We start from the raw sequence: 22,263 nt of genomic DNA on the forward strand, positions 1-22,263 counted from the left end.
CTTCTCCTCACTGCAACATTCATCACCCATGCTTCACACCCATATAAGAGCGTTGGTAAAACTATACTCTCATACATTCCCCTCTTTGCCTCCAAGGACAAAGTTCTTTGTCTCCACAGACTCCTAAGTGCACCACTAACCCTTTTCCCCTCATTAATTCTATGATTCACCTCATCTTTCATAGACCCATCCGCTGACACGTCCACTCCCAAATATCTGAATACATTCACCTCCTCCATATTCTCTCCTTCCAATCTGATATCCAATCTTTCATCACCTAATCTTTTTGTTATCCTCATAACCTTACTCCTTCCTGTATTCACTTTTAATTTTCTTCTTTTGCACACCCTACCAAATTCATCCACCAATCTCTGCAACTTCTCTTCAGAATCTCCCAAGAGCACAGTGTCATCAGCAAAGAGCAACTGTGACAACTCCCACTTTGTGTGATTCTTTATCTTTTAACTCCACGCCTCTTGCCAAGACCCTCGCATTTACTTCTCTTACAACCCCATCTATAAATATATTAAACAACCACGGTGACATCACACATCCTTGTCTAAGGCCTACTTTTACTGGGAAATAATTTCCCTCTTTCCTACATACTCTAACTTGAGCCTCACTATCCTCGTAAAAACTCTTCACTGCTTTCAGTAACCTACCTCCTACACCATACACCTGCAACATCTGCTACATTGCCCCCCTATCCACCCTGTCATACGCCTTTTCCAAATCCATAAATGCCACAAAGACCTCTTTAGCCTTATCTAAATACTGTTCACTTATATGTTTCACTGTAAACACCTGGTCCACACACCCCCTACCTTTTCTAAAGCCTCCTTGTTCATCTGCTATCCTATCCTCCGTCTTACTCTTAATTCTTTCAATAATAACTCTTCCATACACTTTACCAGGTATACTCAACAGACTTATCCCCCTATAATTTTTGCACTCTCTTTTGTCCCCTTTGCCTTTATACAAAGGAACTATGCATGCTCTCTGCCAATCCCTAGGTACCTTACCCTCTTCCATACATTTATTAAATAATTGCACCAACCACTCCAAAACTATATCCCCACCTGCTTTTAACATTTCTATCTTTATCCCATCAATCCCGGCTGCCTTACCCCCTTTCATTTTACCTACTGCCTCACGAACTTCCCCCACACTCACAACTGGCTCTTCCTCACTCCTACAAGATGTTATTCCTCCTTGCCCTATACACGAAATCACAGCTTCCCTATCTTCATCAACATTTAACCCTTTGACTGTTTTGGTCGTATATATACGTCTTACGAGCCAGTGTTTCAGACGTATATATACTCAATAATTCTAGGTAGTAGGTTGGTAGACAGCAACCACCCAGGGAAGTACTACCGTCCTGCCAGATGACTGTGAAACAAAAACCTGTAACTGTTTTGCATGATGGTAGGATTGCTGGTTTCTTTTTCTGTCTCATAAACACGCTAGATAACAGGGATATCTTGCTACTCCTACTTACACTTTGGTCACACTTCACAGACACGCACATGCATATATATATATACATACATCTAGGTTTTTCTCCCTTTTTCTAAATAGCTCTTGTCCTTTTTATTTCTTCTATTGTCCATGGGGAAGTGGAAAAGAATCTTTCCTCCGTAAGCCATGCGTGTCGTATGAGGCGACTAAAATGCCGGGAGCAATGGGCTAGTAACCCCTTCTCCTGTATACATTTACTAAAAAAGAGAAGAAGAAAAACTTTATAAAACTGGGTTGCTTAAATGTGCGTGGATGTAGTGCGGATGACAAGAAACAGATGATTGCTGATGTTATGAATGAAAAGAAGTTGGATGTCCTGGCTCTAAGCGAAACAAAGCTGAAGGGGGTAGGAGAGTTTCAGTGGGGGGAAATAAATGGGATTAAATCTGGAGTATCTGAGAGAGTTAGAGCAAAGGAAGGGGTAGCAGTAATGTTAAATGATCAGTTATGGAAGGAGAAAAGAGAATATGAATGTGTAAATTCAAGAATTATGTGGATTAAAGTAAAGGTTGGATGCGAGAAGTGGGTCATAATAAGCGTGTATGCACCTGGAGAAGAGAGGAATGCAGAGGAGAGAGAGAGATTTTGGGAGATGTTAAGTGAATGTATAGGAGCCTTTGAACCAAGTGAGAGAGTAATTGTGGTAGGGGACCTGAATGCTAAAGTAGGAGAAACTTTTAGAGAGGGTGTGGTAGGTAAGTTTGGGGTGCCAGGTGTAAATGATAATGGGAGCCCTTTGATTGAACTTTGTGTAGAAAGGGGTTTAGTTATAGGTAATACATATTTTAAGAAAAAGAGGATAAATAAGTATACAAGATATGATGTAGGCCGAAATGACAGTAGTTTGTTGGATTATGTATTGGTAGATAAAAGACTGCTGAGTAGACTTCAGGATGTACATGTTTATAGAGGGGCCACAGATATATCAGATCACTTTCTAGTTGTAGCTACACTGAGAGTAAAAGGTAGATGGGATACAAGGAGAATAGAAGCATCAGGGAAGAGAGAGGTGAAGGTTTATAAACTAAAAGAGGAGGCAGTTAGGGTAAGATATAAACAGCTATTGGAGGATAGATGGGCAAATGAGAGCATAGGCAATGGGGTCGAAGAGGTATGGGGTAGGATTAAAAATGTAGTGTTAGAGTGTTCAGCAGAAGTTTGTGGTTACAGGAAAGTGGGTGCAGGAGGGAAGAGGAGCGATTGGTGGAATGATGATGTAAAGAGAGTAGTAAGGGAGAAAAAGTTAGCATATGAGAAGTTTTTACAAAGTAGAAGTGATGCAAGGAGGGAAGAGTATATGGAGAAAAAGAGAGAGGTTAAGAGAGTGGTGAAGCAATGTAAAAAGAGAGCAAATGAGAGAGTGGGTGAGATGTTATCAACAAATTTTGTTGAAAATAAGAAAAAGTTTTGGAGTGAGATTAACAAGTTAAGAAAGCCTAGAGAACAAATGGATTTGTCAGTTAAAAATAGGAGAGGAGAGTTATTAAATGGAGAGTTAGAGGTATTGGGAAGATGGAGGGAATATTTTGAAGAATTGTTAAATGTTGATGAAGATAGGGAAGCTGTGATTTCGTGTATAGGGCAAGGAGGAATAACATCTTGTAGGAGTGAGGAAGAGCCAGTTGTGAGTGTGGGGGAAGTTCGTGAGGCAGTAGGCAAAATGAAAGGGGGTAAGGCAGCCGGGATTGATGGGATAAAGATAGAAATGTTAAAAGCAGGTGGGGATATAGTTTTGGAGTGGTTGGTGCAATTATTTAATAAATGTATGGAAGAGGGTAAGGTACCTAGGGATTGGCAGAGAGCATGCATAGTTCCTTTGTATAAAGGCAAAGGGGATAAAAGAGAGTGCAAAAATTATAGGGGGATAAGTCTGTTGAGTGTACCTGGTAAAGTGTATGGTAGAGTTATAATTGAAAGAATTAAGAGTAAGACGGAGAATAGGATAGCAGATGAACAAGGAGGCTTTAGGAAAGGTAGGGGGTGTGTGGACCAGGTGTTTACAGTGAAACATATAAGTGAACAGTATTTAGATAAGGCTAAAGAGGTCTTTGTGGCATTTATGGATTTGGAAAAGGCGTATGACAGGGTGGATAGGGGGGCAATGTGGCAGATGTTGCAAGTGTATGGTGTAGGAGGTAGGTTACTGAAAGCAGTGAAGAGTTTTTACGAGGATAGTGAGGCTCAAGTTAGAGTATGTAGGAAAGAGGGAAATTTTTTCCCAGTAAAAGTAGGCCTTAGACAAGGATGTGTGATGTCACCGTGGTTGTTTAATATATTTATAGATGGGGTTGTAAGAGAAGTAAATGCGAGGGTCTTGGCAAGAGGCGTGGAGTTAAAAGATAAAGAATCACACACAAAGTGGGAGTTGTCACAGCTGCTCTTTGCTGATGACACTGTGCTCTTGGGAGATTCTGAAGAGAAGTTGCAGAGATTGGTGGATGAATTTGGTAGGGTGTGCAAAAGAAGAAAATTAAAGGTGAATACAGGAAAGAGTAAGGTTATGAGGATAACAAAAAGATTAGGTGATGAAAGATTGAATATCAGATTGGAGGGAGAGAGTATGGAGGAGGTGAACGTATTCAGATATTTGGGAGTGGACGTGTCAGCGGATGGGTCTATGAAAGATGAGGTGAATCATAGAATTGATGAGGGAAAAAGAGTGAGTGGTGCACTTAGGAGTCTGTGGAGACAAAGAACTTTGTCCTTGGAGGCAAAGAGGGGAATGTATGAGAGTATAGTTTTACCAACGCTCTTATATGGGTGTGAAGCGTGGGTGATGAATGTTGCAGCAAGGAGAAGGCTGGAGGCAGTGGAGATGTCATGTCTGAGGGCAATGTGTGGTGTGAATATAATGCAGAGAATTCGTAGTTTGGAAGTTAGGAGGAGGTGCGGGATTACCAAAACTGTTGTCCAGAGGGCTGAGGAAGGGTTGTTGAGGTGGTTCGGACATGTAGAGAGAATGGAGCGAAACAGAATGACTTCAAGAGTGTATCAGTCTGTAGTGGAAGGAAGGCGGGGTAGGGGTCGGCCTAGGAAAGGTTGGAGGGAGGGGGTAAAGGAGGTTTTGTGTGCGAGGGGCTTGGACTTCCAGGAGGCATGCATGAGCGTGTTTGATAGGAGTGAATGGAGACAAATGGTTTTTAATACTTGACGTGCTGTTGGAGTGTGAGCAAAGTAACATTTATGAAGGGATTCAGGGAAACCGGCAGGCCGGACTTGAGTCCTGGAGATGGGAAGTACGGTGCCTGCACTCTGAAGGAGGGGTGTTAATGTTGCAGTTTAAAAACTGTAGTGTAAAGCACCCTTCTGGCAAGACAGTGATGGAGTGAATGATGGTGAAAGTTTTTCTTTTTCGGGCCACCCTGCCTTGGTGGGAATCGGCCAGTGTGATAATAAATAATAAAAAAAATTCTAGCGGCTTCAAATCAAGCGGAAGAAAGCTGGTAGGCCCACATGTGAGAGAATGGGTCTGTGTGGTCAGTGTGCACCACATAAAAAAAATCCTGCAGCACACAGTGCGTAATGAGAAAAAAAAAACTCTGTTTTTTTGGATTAAAACGCCGACTTAGAGGTGTATTTTCTTATAGTATTTATTGATGTATTTGCATTTTCATGGTCTTAGGTGATAAAATGGAAAACATATTACAGAAATAGAGATGATTTTCATTACTTTGAAGATGAAAACGTCCTTGAAACTGAGCTCAAAGTAGCGGAAATGATCGATTTTTACCAATGTTCAGGAGTAAACAAATCACACTACACGTCCAATATACGTCAACTGGGGAGTCTAATATTCTTTCACTAGTGCACTGATATTATTTATACCATTTTTACAATAATGCAGTAGTCTGCTTAACAGTAAATTTTGTATTTTTTTGTATGAATAGAAAATCAAAATAGAAAGCAATAATAATATAAGAGGGGCCTAGAGATGTGACTAATGAACAGAGGATATGTTATTTTAGTGCCAAGAATGTCTACCTTGTTTATTCTGGACCCTATTTTGAAATTGGCATCTTTTTTAGTTTGCGTGAAATTGGCCAAATTGCCAATTTCTGACCACTATATTGGGTAGTCCAAATTGGTAAATGGGAGGTTTCTTGTACTCAGCTTATAGATAAAATGGAGTTCTAAAGAAATAGCTATGAGTGTGGTCAACTGGCACAAAGGAATTGACTGAAAATAGGGCTCAAATTCGGCGAAATCGCCGATACGCATATGTTGCCGAGACCGCTAACTTTGCGGGAGCGTAATTCCATGAGTTTTCGACCAAATTTCGAACTTTTGGTGTCATTACCATCGGGAGAAGATTCTCCATCATTTTATAAGAAAAAATAATTTTTTTTTTTTTTTTTTGTTTTTTTTCTTAAATTTAGGGACAGAATGACTAGTTTCAGAAAGGGGCCTGAAACAGTCAAAGGGTTAACAATTCCTCAAAATATTCCCTCCATCTTCCCAATACCTCCAGAAAAAAATGGACCTTAGACAGGGATGCATAATGTCACCATGGTTGTTTAACATTTTATAGATGGGGTTATAAAAGAAGTAAATGCTAGGTGTTCGGGAGAGGGGTGGAATTAAATTATGAGGAATCAAATATAAAATGGGAGTTGACAAAGTTATTTTTTGCTGATGATACTGTGCTTTTGGGAGATTCTGAAGAGAAGTTGCAAAGGTTAGTGGACAAGTTTGGGAGGGTGTGTAGAGGAAGAAAGTTGAAAGGGAACATTGATAAGAGTAAGGTGATGAGAATATCTAATGAGTTAGGTAAAGAAAAATTAGATATCAGATTGGAGGGAGGGAGTATGGAAGAAGTGAATGTGTTCAGATATTTGCGAGTAGACTTTTCAGCAGATGGGTTTGTGGAGGATGAGGTTAGCCATAGAATTGATGAAGAAAAAAAGGTGGGTGGTGCATTGAGGTATTTGTGGAGACAGAACGTTATCCATGGAGGCAAAGAAGGGAGTGTACGAGAGTATAGTGATACCAACACTCTTATATGGGTGTGAAGCATGGGTTGTGAATGTTGCAGCAAGAAGGAGGCTGGAGGTAGTGGGAGACAGTGTGTGGCATAAATATTATGCAGAGATTTCGTAGTTTGGAGATTAGAAGATGCTGGGTTTATAAAAGTATTATCCAGAGCTGAGGAGGAGTTGTTGAGGTGCTTTGGACATTTAGAGAGGATGGAACAAAATAGAATGACTTGGAGAGCATATAAATCTGTAGTGGAAGGAAAGTGGGGTAGGGGTTGTCTTATGAAAGGTAGGAGGGAGAGGGTATAGGCGTCTTTTTGTCCAAAGGAGTTGGATGTGCGTGCAAGCGTTTGTGAGCATGTTACATAGGAGTGAGTGGACGCAAATGGTTTTTATGACTTGACATGCTGTTGGAGTGTAGGCAAAGTAACATTGATGAAGGAATGAAGGGAAACCAGTTAACCAGACTTGAGTTCTGGAGATAGGAAGCATAGTGCTTGCACTCTAAAGGTGAGGTGGAGATATGTTGCAGTTTTTGAACCGTAGTGTTGGCACACCTCTGGCAAGCCAGTGATGGAGTGAATGATGATGAAAGTGTTTCTTCTTTTCCGGATCACCTTGCCTTGGTGGAAAATGGCTAATGTATTAATAAAAAAATTTAATAAAAACTATACATACATATATTACATAAAATCCCACAGGATGCAAGACATGATTAAATAAATGGCTTACTCTGCATCTTTAATTCATTAGGTGTTAATTGGTCAGGGAAAAAAATCAGCTGATGCAGGTGTAAATCATGTGATGAAGCACTCAGTGGCACATTAAGAACATTGCCCTCAGTACTTCAATAGTCATCCTTATTCAGTCAGTGTTTATGGTAGAGCACTTAGCATCTAGCATGATAGCAAAAATAGTGTAATTCTGATAAACAGCAAAATGAAATGACATCAGAAATGCTTGTGAAATACCAACATTACTAAGATATGTAAATTAGGTAATGAAATTTGAAGTGGGGAAACAGTATTAAGGTTATACAAAATGTAAGAGTTGTGATCGGCTAAATGGTAGTGAGAACAATGGAGTGCTAAATAAATTACTGTATTGTAGTATGATACATAGCACTAGTATTAATTTGTTTTTATTTTCCACTTTTTGTCACATTAGTTTTCCACTTAATTTAGTTGCTGGTCTTTGCATGTTCTGGAAAATTGTCACAGTTGCTGCACTGTTGTATTTCTATGTTTCAAGTAAAATAATGGCATTGGAGAGTATTTTTTTTATTGGTATTAATTGTATTGTAAACTTTAAAAGATCTAAATTTTTCGAATTTATATAAGTTCTTACAAATTTCTGAGTTGTTCAAGTTACCTGAGTGAAGAAAATATGTATAATGGAATTTACATCTGTTTACAGTAATTCTTTATCCAGGTTTTGTAGATAAATCAGCTATGGAAATGGAATTGTTAATGTCTGCCATGCAAAAATATTACAAGAAAGCTCATCCCCAGTCCCAAGAGTGTTTGCTTGCACCTGGAGAACTTAAGGCACTATGTGAACAAAAGAATGGGAAGGTCCATTGTTCAAGAGTTCGTGTCATAGGTATAAAGGAAGACAAGTATAGTTCCCTAGTACAGGTATGTGAGTCATAGGAAATTGCATAGCATATTGGTGTAAAAGATAAAAATTCAGAGTTAAAATTTACCTTTATTTACCAGGGGAGTTCCAGGACAAGACAACAAAGATGTAAAAAAAAAAATTGAATCAAGAAAAGACTGAATATCAGATTGTATGGAGGGAGAATGGAAAGTGATACCCACTTTTTTTTTTTTTTTGTCTTTGAATACCTGAGGCCACTGAATCTACTATTACTTTCACCAGTCTTTTTCTTATGCTTCTTTTTCCATTTTTATTCCTTTATTAAGAAAATTTAAACTTGACAGCATTCTCCCACCATGGCATGGTAACATAAAGAAGAAAACACATAATATCTTTACATATATTCTCATTGCATCTTAATTTTGAACTCTGTGTAATATTTAACTTTTTTAAGTGGCTTATAGTATAATCAAATCAAATCAAAAGTTTATTCTCTATAAAGATTACAGTGTGTGGTTTACATATTTTAAAATACTAGTTACAGAGAGGGCCACTATCATCCCTAGCATGACTAGGCATTTTGAGCAGACTAATAATAATTCAAACTCTATATTGATACAGGTTATGGAGTATATTAATATTAAGGCTAGGTAACTGCATTACAGTTTGTAAATTTAGCAATGAGAATGGTTTTGTCTTGGCATGATACATAGTTTCTATAGAGCTCCTATATGTTAGAATCATGTTATAGTATCAATATGTTTACTTATAAATAAATACATTGCAGTATTTTTAGCCCTAATACAACCATAAATTTTCAAAAAATATGTACATGCTGTTAAATAAATTTGAATAGCTTACATAATGCGTAACTTAGCTCATGGTAATTTATTTTAGAAAAGCCTAAAAATAAAAGTTTTTTTTGCAAGATGCCCAAGGCATCTATGTTATCAGCATTATGTGTATAAGAAGAATATTGCTGTACTGCTGTTTATTTTAATAATTCTGTTAGTATTTATATACTTTTAGTACATTTTTTCTTAATACAGGTCGGCCATCATTAATCCGGCAATCAGTTATCCGGTTCCATCAGTAATCCGGCACTAATTTCGGCTAGCAAATTTCAAATTTCATCATTATACTGACTCAGATCATTATACTGACTCAGATCATTATACTGACTCAAATTTCATCATTATACTGACTCAGAAATTGTGCAGATGGTTCTAAATCCACAGCAGCAAGCCAGTGGAGGAGAAAGCAGTGATGAAAATGAGGAAGTTGTAGCAGAAAGTCTATTGATAGGCTAATTAAGTGTGTTCTAACCTAACCACTCTGTAATCTGGCAAACTCACTAATCTGGTACACTACATGTCCCAGTGATGCCAGATTAGTGATGGCTGACCTGTAGTACTTCTTAAAAGTACATTCTAAACAGTACTTTCCTTAACAGTACTTTATTTAACAGGTTTTCTCTATTGACTTCGGTTACACAAACTGGGTTCCAGAAAATCAGCTGCATCCTCTTGCTGTACAGTTTATTCATACTCCCTCACAAGTAAGAGTTTAAATGCTTACATTTACTGAACTATCCCAAACACTTGTTCAAATCATAACAACCACTTGCCTCCACTCCTCTCTAATGCATTCACAAAAGCCAGTTGTATGTTTGAACTATTAGCACTCTAAACCTCCTTTACCCCTTCCCTCCAATTTTTCCTGTAATGTGTCCTTGCCCCTCCTTCCCTCCATTCCGAATTTATACACCCTCTCGGTCATTCTGTTCTGCTCCATCTCCCCTTAATACCCAAACCTCCTCCATCCTCCAAATAATACTCTTAGTAATCGAACCCTATCTAATCTCCAACCTCCAAATTCTCTGCATAATGTTCACATCACACGTCCTCAAATACAACAACTCAATTCCTTGTCAGTTTCCTAACTGCAACATTAAAACCCGATGCTTTCACACCATATAACAATATTGCTACCACTATACTCTGGTATATTCATTTTGCTTCCATGGACAATGTTCTTTATCTCCACAGATGCCTCAGTTTTCATAGGCCAATCTTCCAATAAATCACTCCCAAACATCTGGGCTAATTGAGAGGTTATTGAGGTGGCTTGAGGGGTTATTGAGGTGGCTTGAGGGGTTATTGAGGATGGAGCAAAATAGGATGACTTGGAGGGTATATAAATCTGTAGTGGAGGGAAGAAGGGGTAGGGGTCATCCTAGGAAAGGTTAGAGGAAAGGAATGAAAGTGTCTTTGTATACAAGGGACTTGGATGCCAGCAGGCATGTGCTAAAATGTGTTAGATAGGAGTAAGTGGAGACAAGTGGTTTTTATTTCTTCACATACTGTTGGAATGTGAGCAAGGTAACATTTATGAAGGAATTCAGGGAAACTGGTTAGCTGGACTTGAGTCTTGGAGGTGGAAAGTACAGTGCCTGCATTCTGAAGGCATGGTAGAGATATGTTAGTTTTTGAACTGTAGTATTGGCATGCCATTGGCAAGATGGTGATTGAGTGACTGATGATGAAAGTGTTTCTCTTTTTTGGGTCACCCTGCCTTGGTGGGAAATGGCCGATGTGCTAAAAAAAACACACACAAAAAAAAACATAAATGTAAATATTTATCATATTGTTTTATTGTGTTGATGGTAATGCCTCCAATAACCATGAGAGTGAGTTATACATGTAGTCAGATTAGCAGTGCTGCTGTGAGTGACATGAATTGTAAACATTGCATAAAATTCCAAGAGAATTAGCACTAATGGATCAAAAAAATGTGGTATCTAAGTATCTGCTGTTTGAGGTTTGAATTTATCATTTCTTAAAGAAACAGCTGACATAATTTTGCAAATCAATAGTTTAACCAGGATTTCATTATGGGTAACTCGTAAGTCAGTATATTTCAATCTAGGGACTTAAAAATAATAAGCTGCTGATAAAGTCAAAGAAATTGAATTTAAAAAACATGTTACTTTTGGTATGTGAAATCTCTTAAAATATCAGTAGTAAAATATACATAATAGTACAATAGTAAAAATTAGCAATTAATTAGAAAAAAGAGGTATTTGGGGCTGTGCCACTGTTACCAACTGTAATGTCTTGTTGATACAGTAATTTCTCCAGTAAGGAAGGTTTTAGGAGATTTGGCTATTTTCCATTCCAACATGAAGACCTTCAGCTGCTTCATTTAAAGAAGTTTTTCCTAGCAATGATAAATGTTACTTTACATGTTCTCAACACTTGCACTTCTCTTTAAAAACTTTGTAAATCTAAGTGATAGGTATTACTGTCACGTATCTAAAAATTCCTTGTGTGTGAGTCTTAGTACATACGTACATTGACTATGGAAGATATGGTTCAGCCATGGCTCATGAGCTGCTTGTGGATCATTTGCTCATTCATTGCAAGTCGCAAGACAGTATCCAGGTTTACTTCTGTTCTTGATATTGTCTTTTAACTACACTGAATGAGCAAGTGAGTCTCGTGCAACTCTCAAGCCATGACCTCAGTCAAGACTGGACTTTGGTACGGTATAATATTCCATTAATAAGGCTTGAATATTTTAAAATGCTTGAAAAAATATTTTCTTCCAAGGCTGTTGATTGCTGGTTAACGGGCGTGGAGTCTCCACGCGATGGTTGGCATCCTTCAGCTGGTAGCTACCTGACACAACTTACAGAAGGCCGTACATTGGTTGCTCATGTCAATCATATTGACAGGTGATACTAGTTTAATAAATTCAAATTAGTTTTTTAGATTCAGTAATTCATATTAAAATTTTGACATAATATTAATTAAAAGCATAATAGAAGCCCCTAATTTTTGTAGTGGTAATTTCCCACCATAGTAAATAAGTAATACAGTTTATTTTCTGAAGGTACTGTACATGTTTTAATATGTGTTAACAAATTATTTAAATTCATTTAGAAAAACAAGTAATTATGTACAACATTTTGGGCAGAATTAAACTAGAACTAAGCTAATACAAGGTGTATAATAAAACTGACAATGCAGTAGGACATTGTATTATATACACATAGCACTCTTTAAATAATTCATATTATCTTCTTAATATATTGAATGTAATATGTGGTATATTTATGTAATTCAAGTTAAAAGGCTTTATGTGGGATATACAGTAGGGCCCCTTTTTACGGTGTTTCACCTTACAGCATTCCGCTAATACAGCGAGTTCAAATTATGACCAAAACTTGCCATACGGCTCCCCATCTTTCTAATACAACGCGCCCCACCCAGTTTGTTTACATTCTCCATGAGCACATATCTCTATTATGTCTGGAAACTTTCCAAAATTTCAAGTGTTTTAAAGTTATTGCATATTTTATATGTACTCTGATAATTATATATACCTGTACCTAAATATACTTACACTGCTGATGTGCAGGTACACATTAAAATCACTAAGATGCCATATAATACTCTCTTGGGCGCATTCAATGTCATATATTACGATAATATACACATTTCCATTAATCCATCTATGATGTTTTTTTCAAAATTATGTAATAAACATGCTGCGTAATGTAAACGATACATACACTCAGTATAAAAATTGACATAAATATGAGATGTGTTTACCAAGCAGTTTGTAGGGGTGTCGGAAGAATTACAATTTTCTCTAGTTAAATATCAGTTACTGGGGGATAACTGTAGAAAAATATTCCTTTCATATGCCTTCACTCTATAGCTATTCATGACCCTTGTGGGTTTAGCACTTTTTTATTTGATTATAATAATATCATTCACTCTAAAAATGGTGTGTTGCATGAGAATGGGAATGTTGCTGTTTATTTATTCTTCTGTACTAACTTGTTAGAATATCATTCCTTCTAAAACGTTGTTACATGAGAATGGAAGTGTTGCTCTTTATTTATTCTACTGTACCACTGTGTAGACAACTTGTACACAATGCAAGGTGTTTGTATGAACATGTGTGAACTATACAGACACTTTCATCCATTTGTTTACATAGTATTCGCAGCTCTGTCCTCTTACTCATTCTCTCTCTCGTTTATTCGTTTTTATCTCGCTTACTCGCCTCTCACCCTACATTAAGACTACAAATATTTTAAGGTAAGTAATGAGTGTACTGTATATGCATTTTATCGCTCTAGGGCTCTTTAAATGTCGTAGTAGGTGGGGTGGCCAGGCGGGCTACCATATCTCCCACACCTGACTATCTATAAATAAATACTCTTCACCTCTAACCCTACATTAAGAATACAAATATTTTAAGGTAAGTAATGTGTGCACTGTGTGTATATTTTACTTTTTATTGTTTTTTTAATGCCTAATTCTATTGCTAACTTAATATATGTTAGTGTAAACTTGTTATATGGAATTTATTTGCATTTAAAAGTGGAAAAAATGGTGATCTTCTTTTCGGCAGTAGCCTGGAACCTAACCTTCCATATGAGTGGGGCCATACTGTATTGTGAATTAGATTTATAATGCTTGTGTGGTATATAATTAGAATCCTCTTTAGTACTTAGAATAAAATCAAGCTTTTAATGAGGTTATAATTTACATGAATGGTCTATATGCTAAATAGGTCGTTTGCATCTTGAATGAAATAATTATGGTATATAAAACTGTTTTAATTTTTTACTCTTAATCTTATTTCTTTCAACAGGGATCATCAGCGTCTGGGTGTTACTCTTCATAACACTGATGAAGGGCATGATATCAACATAAATGAATTCATCCTGAAGAAGCTTAAAAAATAATTTTATTTAGAACTATATTAATTATTGGTGAAAGTGTTTTTTTTTTTTTGGGGGGTCACTGTGGTGGGAGACAGCCAACGTGTTAAAAAAATTTGGTTAATGAAATTTCTTATTTTTTTTAGGTGTAAGGTGCACAAAACTGGCTTTGTAAACCATATATTCGAGCATAAGTCAACTTCTGACATTTTGCTAACAGCTCCTTTCTTTTTCATAAACAATATTTCATTTACATGTCAACACTAGTTTTTGAGGAGCATTAGAATAGTTTGGTATTTGCTGCTTTGTGTATCAAGGTCAAATATGCTATTAGGCTTGCTCCATGCAAAAAGTAAGTTTACCAGTACAGTGTTTTGTCTTTTTAAAAGTTCAGCCTGTCTCTTAAATATACAGAAAAAATGTTAAAACAAAAGTAAAAATATCTAATGGTTACACTGATTTTATTATCATCAAGGTCTGGTGCTCAGTGCTTAGTACTTCGTTAAAGTAAAGGAGAGGTGGGAGGCAAGGCAAGCTGGTTATGAACATAAAAAAAAAAAGGAATGTACCAGGCCTACCTGCAAGTACTATGGTAAGTAGGTTCCAGTCACCTACCAGTCATACTCATCTATCTATCCAGCCCATCCTTATATTATTATTATAATCAAGGGGGAAGCGCTAAACCCGGGGGATGTGGAAGGCATTCAGGCTTAATTCGGGGAACTGGAGCACAGATCTAATTCCCTAAATCAAGAGCCTCTCGCCAACATCAAGGAACCTTCCTTGAGGGGCCCATCCTTATAGTTTTTAGCATCCTGAAGAATTTGTTCCTATGATTATACATAGTAGCAGTTTGCTCCACTCATTTTCAGTTCTGTTCCTAAACCAGTTCTTTTCTAATTTTCTAAATCTGAATTTATTCAGCTTTAATCCATTGTTTAAAGCTGTATCTGGTTTAGATATCTTCAGCACTTCAATATCTTCTTTCTTTATGCCCAGTAGTGCTCAAAGGTTTGATCAGTAAGAGGGTTCATAAATGATGTTGGTGGACCTTTATAGGTTTAATGCTTCCCATTTGAATAATTTAGCAATACATTCATGGGAGAGTGCTAAACTCATAATCATATATTATTATTATTATAATCAAGGGGGAAGCGCTAAACCCGTAGGATCATACAGCGCCCAGGGGGGGGATGTGGAAGGCATTCAGGCTTAATTCAGGGAACTGGAGCACAGATTCAATTCCCTAAATCAAGAGCCCCTCACCAACATCAAGGAACCTTCCATGAGGGGTCATAATCATATAGCACCACAGAATGGGAGGTAATTAGATTCAACCCTATGATAGGGAGCAATTCTTTAGAGCAAAAGCCCTTCAACACCTACCTTTTAAAAGAAATATTTGTAGTTACATGGGCATAGCTATGTTCAGTGTTCCATCTTCATTATTTTATTCCTCTTCAAAGGGAGTCTGTGGCAGGCAGGCTCTCGAGCCAAGGAATTGAACTTCTGCTCCCCTTCCCTGGATTTTCTAAATACCCATTACCCCTTTTTTTTTTTTTTTTTTGGCCTTAGTGGTGAGATTTCCTCTTATGAAATCCAGTTCCTAAACATAAGGATGTGTAACTTTCTGTATACTCGATTAATATGTCTAACGTTTATATACTTGCCTAATTGTGATTGCAGGGGTCGAGTCTCAGCTCCTGGCCCTGCCTCTTCACTGAGTGGTACTAGATCCTCTCTCCCCCTGCTCCATGAGCTTTATCATACCTCATCTTAAAGCTATGTATGGTTCCTGCCTCACTTGCTAGACTATTCCACTTCCTGACTTCTCTAGCATGTGTGTGTGTATGTATGGAGCTTGCCAAATATGATTGTATATCTGACTAAATTTTTGTTACTAGTTAGATTTCTGAATACAGTGGACCCCCGGTTTATGATATTATTTCATTCCAGAAGTATGTTCAGGTGCCATTATTGAACGAATTTGTTCCCATAAGGAATATTGTGAATTAAGATTAGTCCATTTCAGACCCCCAAACATACACATACAAATGCACTTACATAATTTGTCACATTGAAAGCCGATTGTAAAGCAGGGGTCCACTGTATTGCTGTGTATATATCAGTATGCAAGTACCTTTCTAAATGTGTGTTAGTCAAATACTAGATATCTTACACACATGCAATATCTGAATATCTTTATACTCTATCTGAGAAAGCCACTGGTGGGCAAAATATCTTCAAAGTAAAGATATCCAGGTGTTGCACGTGTAATTTGTTAACTTATTGGTATTGTAAACCACTAATGTGATGACGTATATCATGCTAATGTTATAATTAATACATTTAAGAGCAAGCACTTAACCTGTAGGAGTTATAGAACACTTGGAGGAATGTAAAAAATCTGGTTTGATCCTAGGTAGGGGATGACAAGTCCCGTTCCTTAGATCAAGCCTCTCGCCATTATTATTATTATAATCAAGGGGGAAGCGCTAAACCCGGAGGATTATACAGCGCCTGGGGGGGGGATGTGGAAGGCATTCAGGCTTAATTCGGGGAACTGGAGCACAGATTCAATTCCCTAAATCAAGAGCCCCTCACCAACATCAAGGAACCTTCCTTGAGGGGAAGCCTCTCGCCAGCATCAAGAAAATATTGTTGAGGGTGTTAGTCTGTGCACTTCTAGATGCTGGTGAATATCTTACTACATGAATAAATAATACTTTAACCCTAATTCTTTTAAAATGATTAGTATTATTATTATTCATGTACATTTATAATCAACTTTAGTTCTAAACTGGAGAGGGTCATACCGCTTATAAATGTATGTGATACTGTATATGTAATATATGTACCAAGTATGAATGTTTTCTTGTTTGGGTAACCCTGCCTTGGCAGGAAATGGACACCATTAAAAATTAGCACAGCATGTATCTGTTAACTTTTTCTTTAAATGGGAATTTAAAAAAAAATATAGTTGCAGAAAATGAAACCATCATAGATCAATTTTTTTATTTTTAACAAATGTGCATCACAAATGCTCCAGCTATTTCTAAAATTAAGACTAAACTGACTTAAATCAGATGAGCAAATGTCCACAGTGAGGTCCATAATAATATAGTATTGGCAGTATTTGTCAATTGTTGAACATTTTAGTTTGTCACAGGAAAAAAAATGTATCAAAAGGTTTTGTGCTCTGCTTCCAAATGCTGTACATTTGTTTCTTCACCAAAAAACTTAATTGGGTAAATGTCTCCAAATAATTAAAATTGCTTGTTACAGCAAATGCTAAGATGGTGACAGCTTTTGAGCTAAATTAATCAAAAGGTGTGGAGACAAATTTTGTTTTAATGACTGAATGAACTCTTCATCATCAGCACAAGATACATGTTTCAGTATATCACAAAGCACTTCAACTGCTTTCTTTTTGTCTAATGGATCTGCCTGATCACTTTCTCTATTTCTGTCACTTGACACAAGTTGTAACTGTCTGTCAGAATTAAATGGAGGAGTGTTAGTTGCCTTTCCAGAATCTCTACATAATATATTTTTCCTGTAGTCTTCACCTCTGTAATCATCATCATAATCTGACACCTCATTTATTTGTGCACTTGGCAACTTCTGTTTTCTTAGAAAATTTTCTATCTCTTCCATTGGATTTGTGATAATCATATCAGTTCTTGGAGTCCCACCAAATATTTGGTTAGTCTGAGGATGATAAAACTGCTCTCCATGCACAACAATGCTTGAATTTGATCGTCGTCTTCTAACTGCAGCACTTTGCTGCCATAGTGGCTGTCTTTTTTCAGAGACTGTTAAAATTGAAGAAAACTCTGGCAGTATCCCTTGGGAAGCCTTTTGAAACAATTCATTTACTGCTGACATTTGATTTTCTGCTACTGAATGTGTAAAGATTTGTTGGTGGTTTATAGATGGTTTGATATCTACTTTGCTATGAAATTCTACAATCTCTTTAACGTCTGCAAGTCCAACAAGAAGCTTAGGAAATGTTATTTTTGCACCAACATCACCTTCTTTACCTACTAGGTAATGCCGGAGGAGTTCCAGGTACTTTAGCTGAATCTCCTGAATCTTTTGTGGATTCTCAAATTGAGGATCATCTGGCTGAAAGAAGGCAATCAAGCAAATCAGTACCAAAACAATTTCATCTTTTAGATCTTTGGCATATTTATTGTAGAATTTCATTATGGCATCAAAAGCTTCTGGCAAACCTGTAAACTCTCTCAGAGTGTCCATGGATATTTTTGGAATCTTTAAAGCTTCTTTGTTACATTCAGCAGGCCATATTTGATTTTCGTAATCATACATATATGCACCATGAAGGTATATCGACATCCCAATCCCACTCTTCAGTAAAAGTGATCTATCAGTTTCACAAACTTCCTGAAAGTCCTCGACTTCTTTGAAGAATATTCCTAGTTTTTTGCATATGCAAACAAAAAGGTTAGCTAATGCTTGTACATTGTCACCGTAACAGCCTTCTGGGTAAGAAATGGACCTGAATGTCGACTCTTGAAGAGCAACAATAGTCCTTAGCGTATCTGCTTCCTGAGGATCTAGTGATCTTGGCAGGTCTCCATATACTTTCTCTTTAATCTTTTCTTCCTGGACATGGCGTTGTTTAGCAAGTCTGTTCTTCCAAAGCACCATTCGGTCAGTTTCTGACATCACCCAGTTGATCTCCATTCCATTCTCTTGACTTTTCTTAAACCTAGCAAAGATAAAATATGATTTAGTATATGCATTTAATTTGAATGAAATGCTCTTTGAATGAATTTACAACCACCTGTTTTGTCTATATACTTAGATTATTATTATAATCAAAAAGTGCTAAACCACAAGGGCTCTATATACTTAAGAGAAACTTAAAATACTAAACCTCAGTTGACTCGTCTCAGGATGGCATTAGATAATGAAGGGACGGCAGTGAATTCATGAACAGAGCAGAGGGGGATGACACTGTATGGTAGTGAGGTAGAGTCCAAGGTGGATGTGGGAAAAGTGCACAAGGTAGTGGACAGATTATTATTATAATAAGAAAGAAGTGCTAAACCACAAAGGGGTAGTGGATACAATGAAAGGTGGGAGAATACTTGCATATTACCCACTGCCTCCTTACTTTGACCATTCTCCTCAGGTTTCTCAATCCTGTGATATTTTCCCCTCCCTCTGGCCAATTCATGAAATCATGATCTCCACATCATTAACATTTAACAACTTATCAAAATGTCTTCATTTTTTCCCCATGTATCATCCCTCATTTTGTAACTGCCAAGTCCATGTGCTCTCCAGGTTTCCTCAGTTTATTCATCTTCCTCTAAAACCATTTTTTCGTTCAACAAAATTTGCAAATCTCTTATTAGCTCTCCTTTTGAACCCCCTCACCACCTGTTTCACCTTTTTTTTTTTCCACATACATTGTATATCATTTTTACATTATAAAAACCTCTTGTGTGCTAATTTTTTTTATCACTTGCCACCTTTTTACCTCACTACTCTTCCATTTGCACCCACTGTCTATACCCATAAACCTCTGTACACTATTATAGCTTAGCAGATTTTTTGTTCAAGCACTACTGTTCCACACACACACTTTCGAAAAGAAAAAAAAAAAAGAAAAAATTTTTTTTTAACTTTTTCAGTCAATGCTCCTGCAGCCCAGTCTGTGTATTTTATTTAACATGGCCGATTCCCACCAAGGCAGGGTGGCCCGAAAGAGAAAAACTTTCATTATTCACTCCATCACTGCCTTGCCAGAAGGGTGCTTTACACTACAGTTATAAAATTGCAACATAAACACCCCTCCATATACATGTATATAGGCAGTAGTTTGGTAGACAGCAACCACCCAGGGAGGTACTACCGTCCCGACGAGTGTAAAATGAGAGCCTGTAATTGTTTTACATGATGGTAGGATTGCTGGTGTCTTTCGTCTGTCTCATAAATATGCAAGATTACAGGTACGTCTTGCTACTTCTACTTACACTTAGGTCACACTTCACATACATGTACATGTTTATTTATACACACTCATCTGAAGCTGGCAGCTTCAGAGTCCCAAAAGTCTAGAAAATATGGAGAACTTGCCCATCATTATATGTTAGTTCCCATAGGCTCAGAGACCCTTGGCTCGTGAGGAAAGAGTGCATCTAAGTTCCTTAAGGAGCTAGGCAAAAGACTCATCAGGGTAACTAGGGATCCCAGGGCGACTAGGTTTCTGTTCCAGCGATGCAGCGCTGCTGTTCAGAGGGGTAATGCCTACTGTATTTTGGGCAAGAGCACCAGCTCTGAGGAGCTGGATGAGATTTTCGCATTATAATCAGTGACAAACACGTGACAATATGTACTAGACATGTATCTCTTTCACCTCATGTACTGTATATGGCATTATATCAATGTATCCCTTAAATCTTTTGTCCATATGTAATATACCTATTGGTAAAAAAGAATGAAAAGATGGGGTGGTAGGGGATGTGCAATATTCAAATGGCTTCAGGAACAAATCTAAATATTCTTCCTTGAAGCCTTCTTATCCACTTCCAAGGCTATGTGTCCCACAATTTACACCAGAGGTGGACCCCCCATCTTTACCTGGTATACTCGGTAAACTTATTTTCCTATAATTTTTAGAATGTCTCTTGTCCCCTTTCCCTTTACATAAAGAAACTATACACGTTTTTTGCCAATCCCTATGTACCTTCCTCTCATACATTTACTGAACAAAAGTACCAACCACTCCAAAACTATATCTCCCTTCTGCTCTTAACATTTGTCATGATCCCAGCTGCTTTACCTTTCATTATCTAATGCCTCGCACACTTGCCCACACTCACATCCTGCTTTTTTTCTCTCCTAAAAGAAGTTTCACCTCCATGGCCAATGCATGAAATTACTGCCTCTCTTAATAATAAATATTGATGATCAAGAAGCACTAAACCCACTAGGGTCTTCTTCAGTATTTAACAGTTCCTCAATATATTTCTGCCATCTTCCAAATACTTCCAATTCTGTTTTTAATTGTCAAATCCATTTGTTCCCTAGGCTTTCTTAACCTATAGCCCTTGTGGTTTAGTGCTTCTTTTTGACTATAATAATTTCTTAACCTGTTTACCTCCAAATTTTTTCTTATATATAAACACACACTATGCTTAGGCATAGTCCATAAAATGTTTTGGTTTGGATCATACAAGAGTATTTCATAAAAACTTATGATTCAGTTCTCATTACTCACCTACAATACTGACAAACTTTTCTGTTTTGTTTTGAGATTGGACAGGTTTTGTTTTCTGGACAATGGAAACTTTTGTAGGCACCACTCTGCACAGAACGTCGAAAAAATGCTTTACAAGAGTCACAGGCCATCCCTCCAAAATGCATACTCCTTGCTGCATCCCCACACACACCACATCTTTTGTCTTCCTTTCCTTTATCTTTGGGTTCTTTTTTTTGTCGTTTTTGATTCTTTTTATGTTCCTCTACTATTGCTAATGTTTCTGGACTAGGTTTCTTACTTTCTACAGGAATACTGTTACTGCTGGCTGGAGAATATTCCTGACTACTGATAGATTCTGAACAATATGAACTTTCATCCTGGTCATGTCTTGAAATCTCCACAGTTTTCAAAAACTCTGGGCTGTTGTAGCCGTTTTGATGGTCCGCAGTACAGCAACTCAGTGGGGCTAATGGACAATCAGAAGCCTCAAATTCTGACCCTGTACCAGACTGATCACTTGTTGGTACATATCCTTCCCAGTATTGGCCATCAAAGGCTCGCTGCTGATTGCTCAAGCACATGCCATCAGTCCACCACTCCAAAGATTCTCTATCATTGTCTGGTAATTTTACATTTATGTGCTGGTCTCCCTTACAAGGAGAAACTACTGAAGTCTCATTATCTGAGTACAGAGAGCTGCCCACAGAAGAGTGGGCATTATACCAGTAGGATGTGGTGGGTAAGGAGGGGAGACTCATGCCCTCTGTCTTACCACCTGGCTCTCCAAATTGATAATATGCATCCTTTGACATGATGCCTCACATCTGTAGAGAGAAAATAAGCAAATTAATTTTAGTGATTTAAAAAAATTATTATACTGTACAGTACCTGATTATGTCTGAGGGAAAGAGGCACAAACTCTAACATGAGAATTATTACAGTACTGGGAGAAGCACTAAACTCAAGAGGTCAAATAACTCCTAGGAGGACATGTGAGCCAGTCAGTTTTAGTCCAAGAAAGAGGGAGGAATAGGTTCAATTCCTTGAATCAAGAGCCCCTCGCCAACATCATGGCACCTCCCAAGAGGGGACCCCCAGAGAAAATAAAACAGAAAATGAGAGCACTGTACAGCCTGCCACTGCCTTTGAAGGATTCCTTAATGCTGATGAAAGGGCTCTTGATCCAAGGCATT

General features: G+C 37.6%; 2 protein-coding genes across 9 annotated transcripts in view; one reads left to right on the forward strand and one right to left on the reverse strand.

Annotated features, from left to right (window-relative positions):
• Positions 1–14,286, forward strand: part of LOC128700162 (tudor domain-containing protein 1) — a 58,591-nt gene extending 44,305 nt beyond the window's left edge. For 4 of the 5 annotated variants that reach the window (XM_053793144.2, XM_053793142.2, XM_053793145.2 and 1 more), the window contains 4 exons: positions 7,911–8,131; positions 9,562–9,651; positions 11,705–11,829; positions 13,764–14,286. In XM_053793144.2, the coding sequence (XP_053649119.1) occupies positions 7,911–8,131; positions 9,562–9,651; positions 11,705–11,829; positions 13,764–13,857 (530 nt within the window). In that variant the 3' untranslated portion in view covers positions 13,858–14,286. The remainder of the gene's footprint in view (positions 1–7,910; positions 8,132–9,561; positions 9,652–11,704; positions 11,830–13,763) is intronic. The other variant, XM_053793146.2, reaches the window with a different exon arrangement.
• Positions 14,287–16,834: 2,548 nt separating this feature from the next.
• LOC128700160 (oxysterols receptor LXR-alpha) overlaps positions 16,835–22,263 on the reverse strand; it is a 55,939-nt gene continuing 50,510 nt past the window's right edge. For all 4 annotated transcript variants that reach the window (XM_053793141.2, XM_053793138.2, XM_053793139.2 and 1 more), the window contains 2 exons: positions 21,089–21,894; positions 16,835–18,568 (listed from right to left, as the gene is read on the reverse strand). In XM_053793141.2, the coding sequence (XP_053649116.1) occupies positions 17,125–18,568; positions 21,089–21,882 (2,238 nt within the window). In that variant the 5' untranslated portion in view covers positions 21,883–21,894 and the 3' untranslated portion in view covers positions 16,835–17,124. The remainder of the gene's footprint in view (positions 18,569–21,088; positions 21,895–22,263) is intronic.

The sequence above is a fragment of the Cherax quadricarinatus genome, chromosome 74, assembly GCF_038502225.1.
Source record: "Cherax quadricarinatus isolate ZL_2023a chromosome 74, ASM3850222v1, whole genome shotgun sequence".
Lineage (NCBI taxonomy): Eukaryota > Metazoa > Arthropoda > Malacostraca > Decapoda > Parastacidae > Cherax > Cherax quadricarinatus.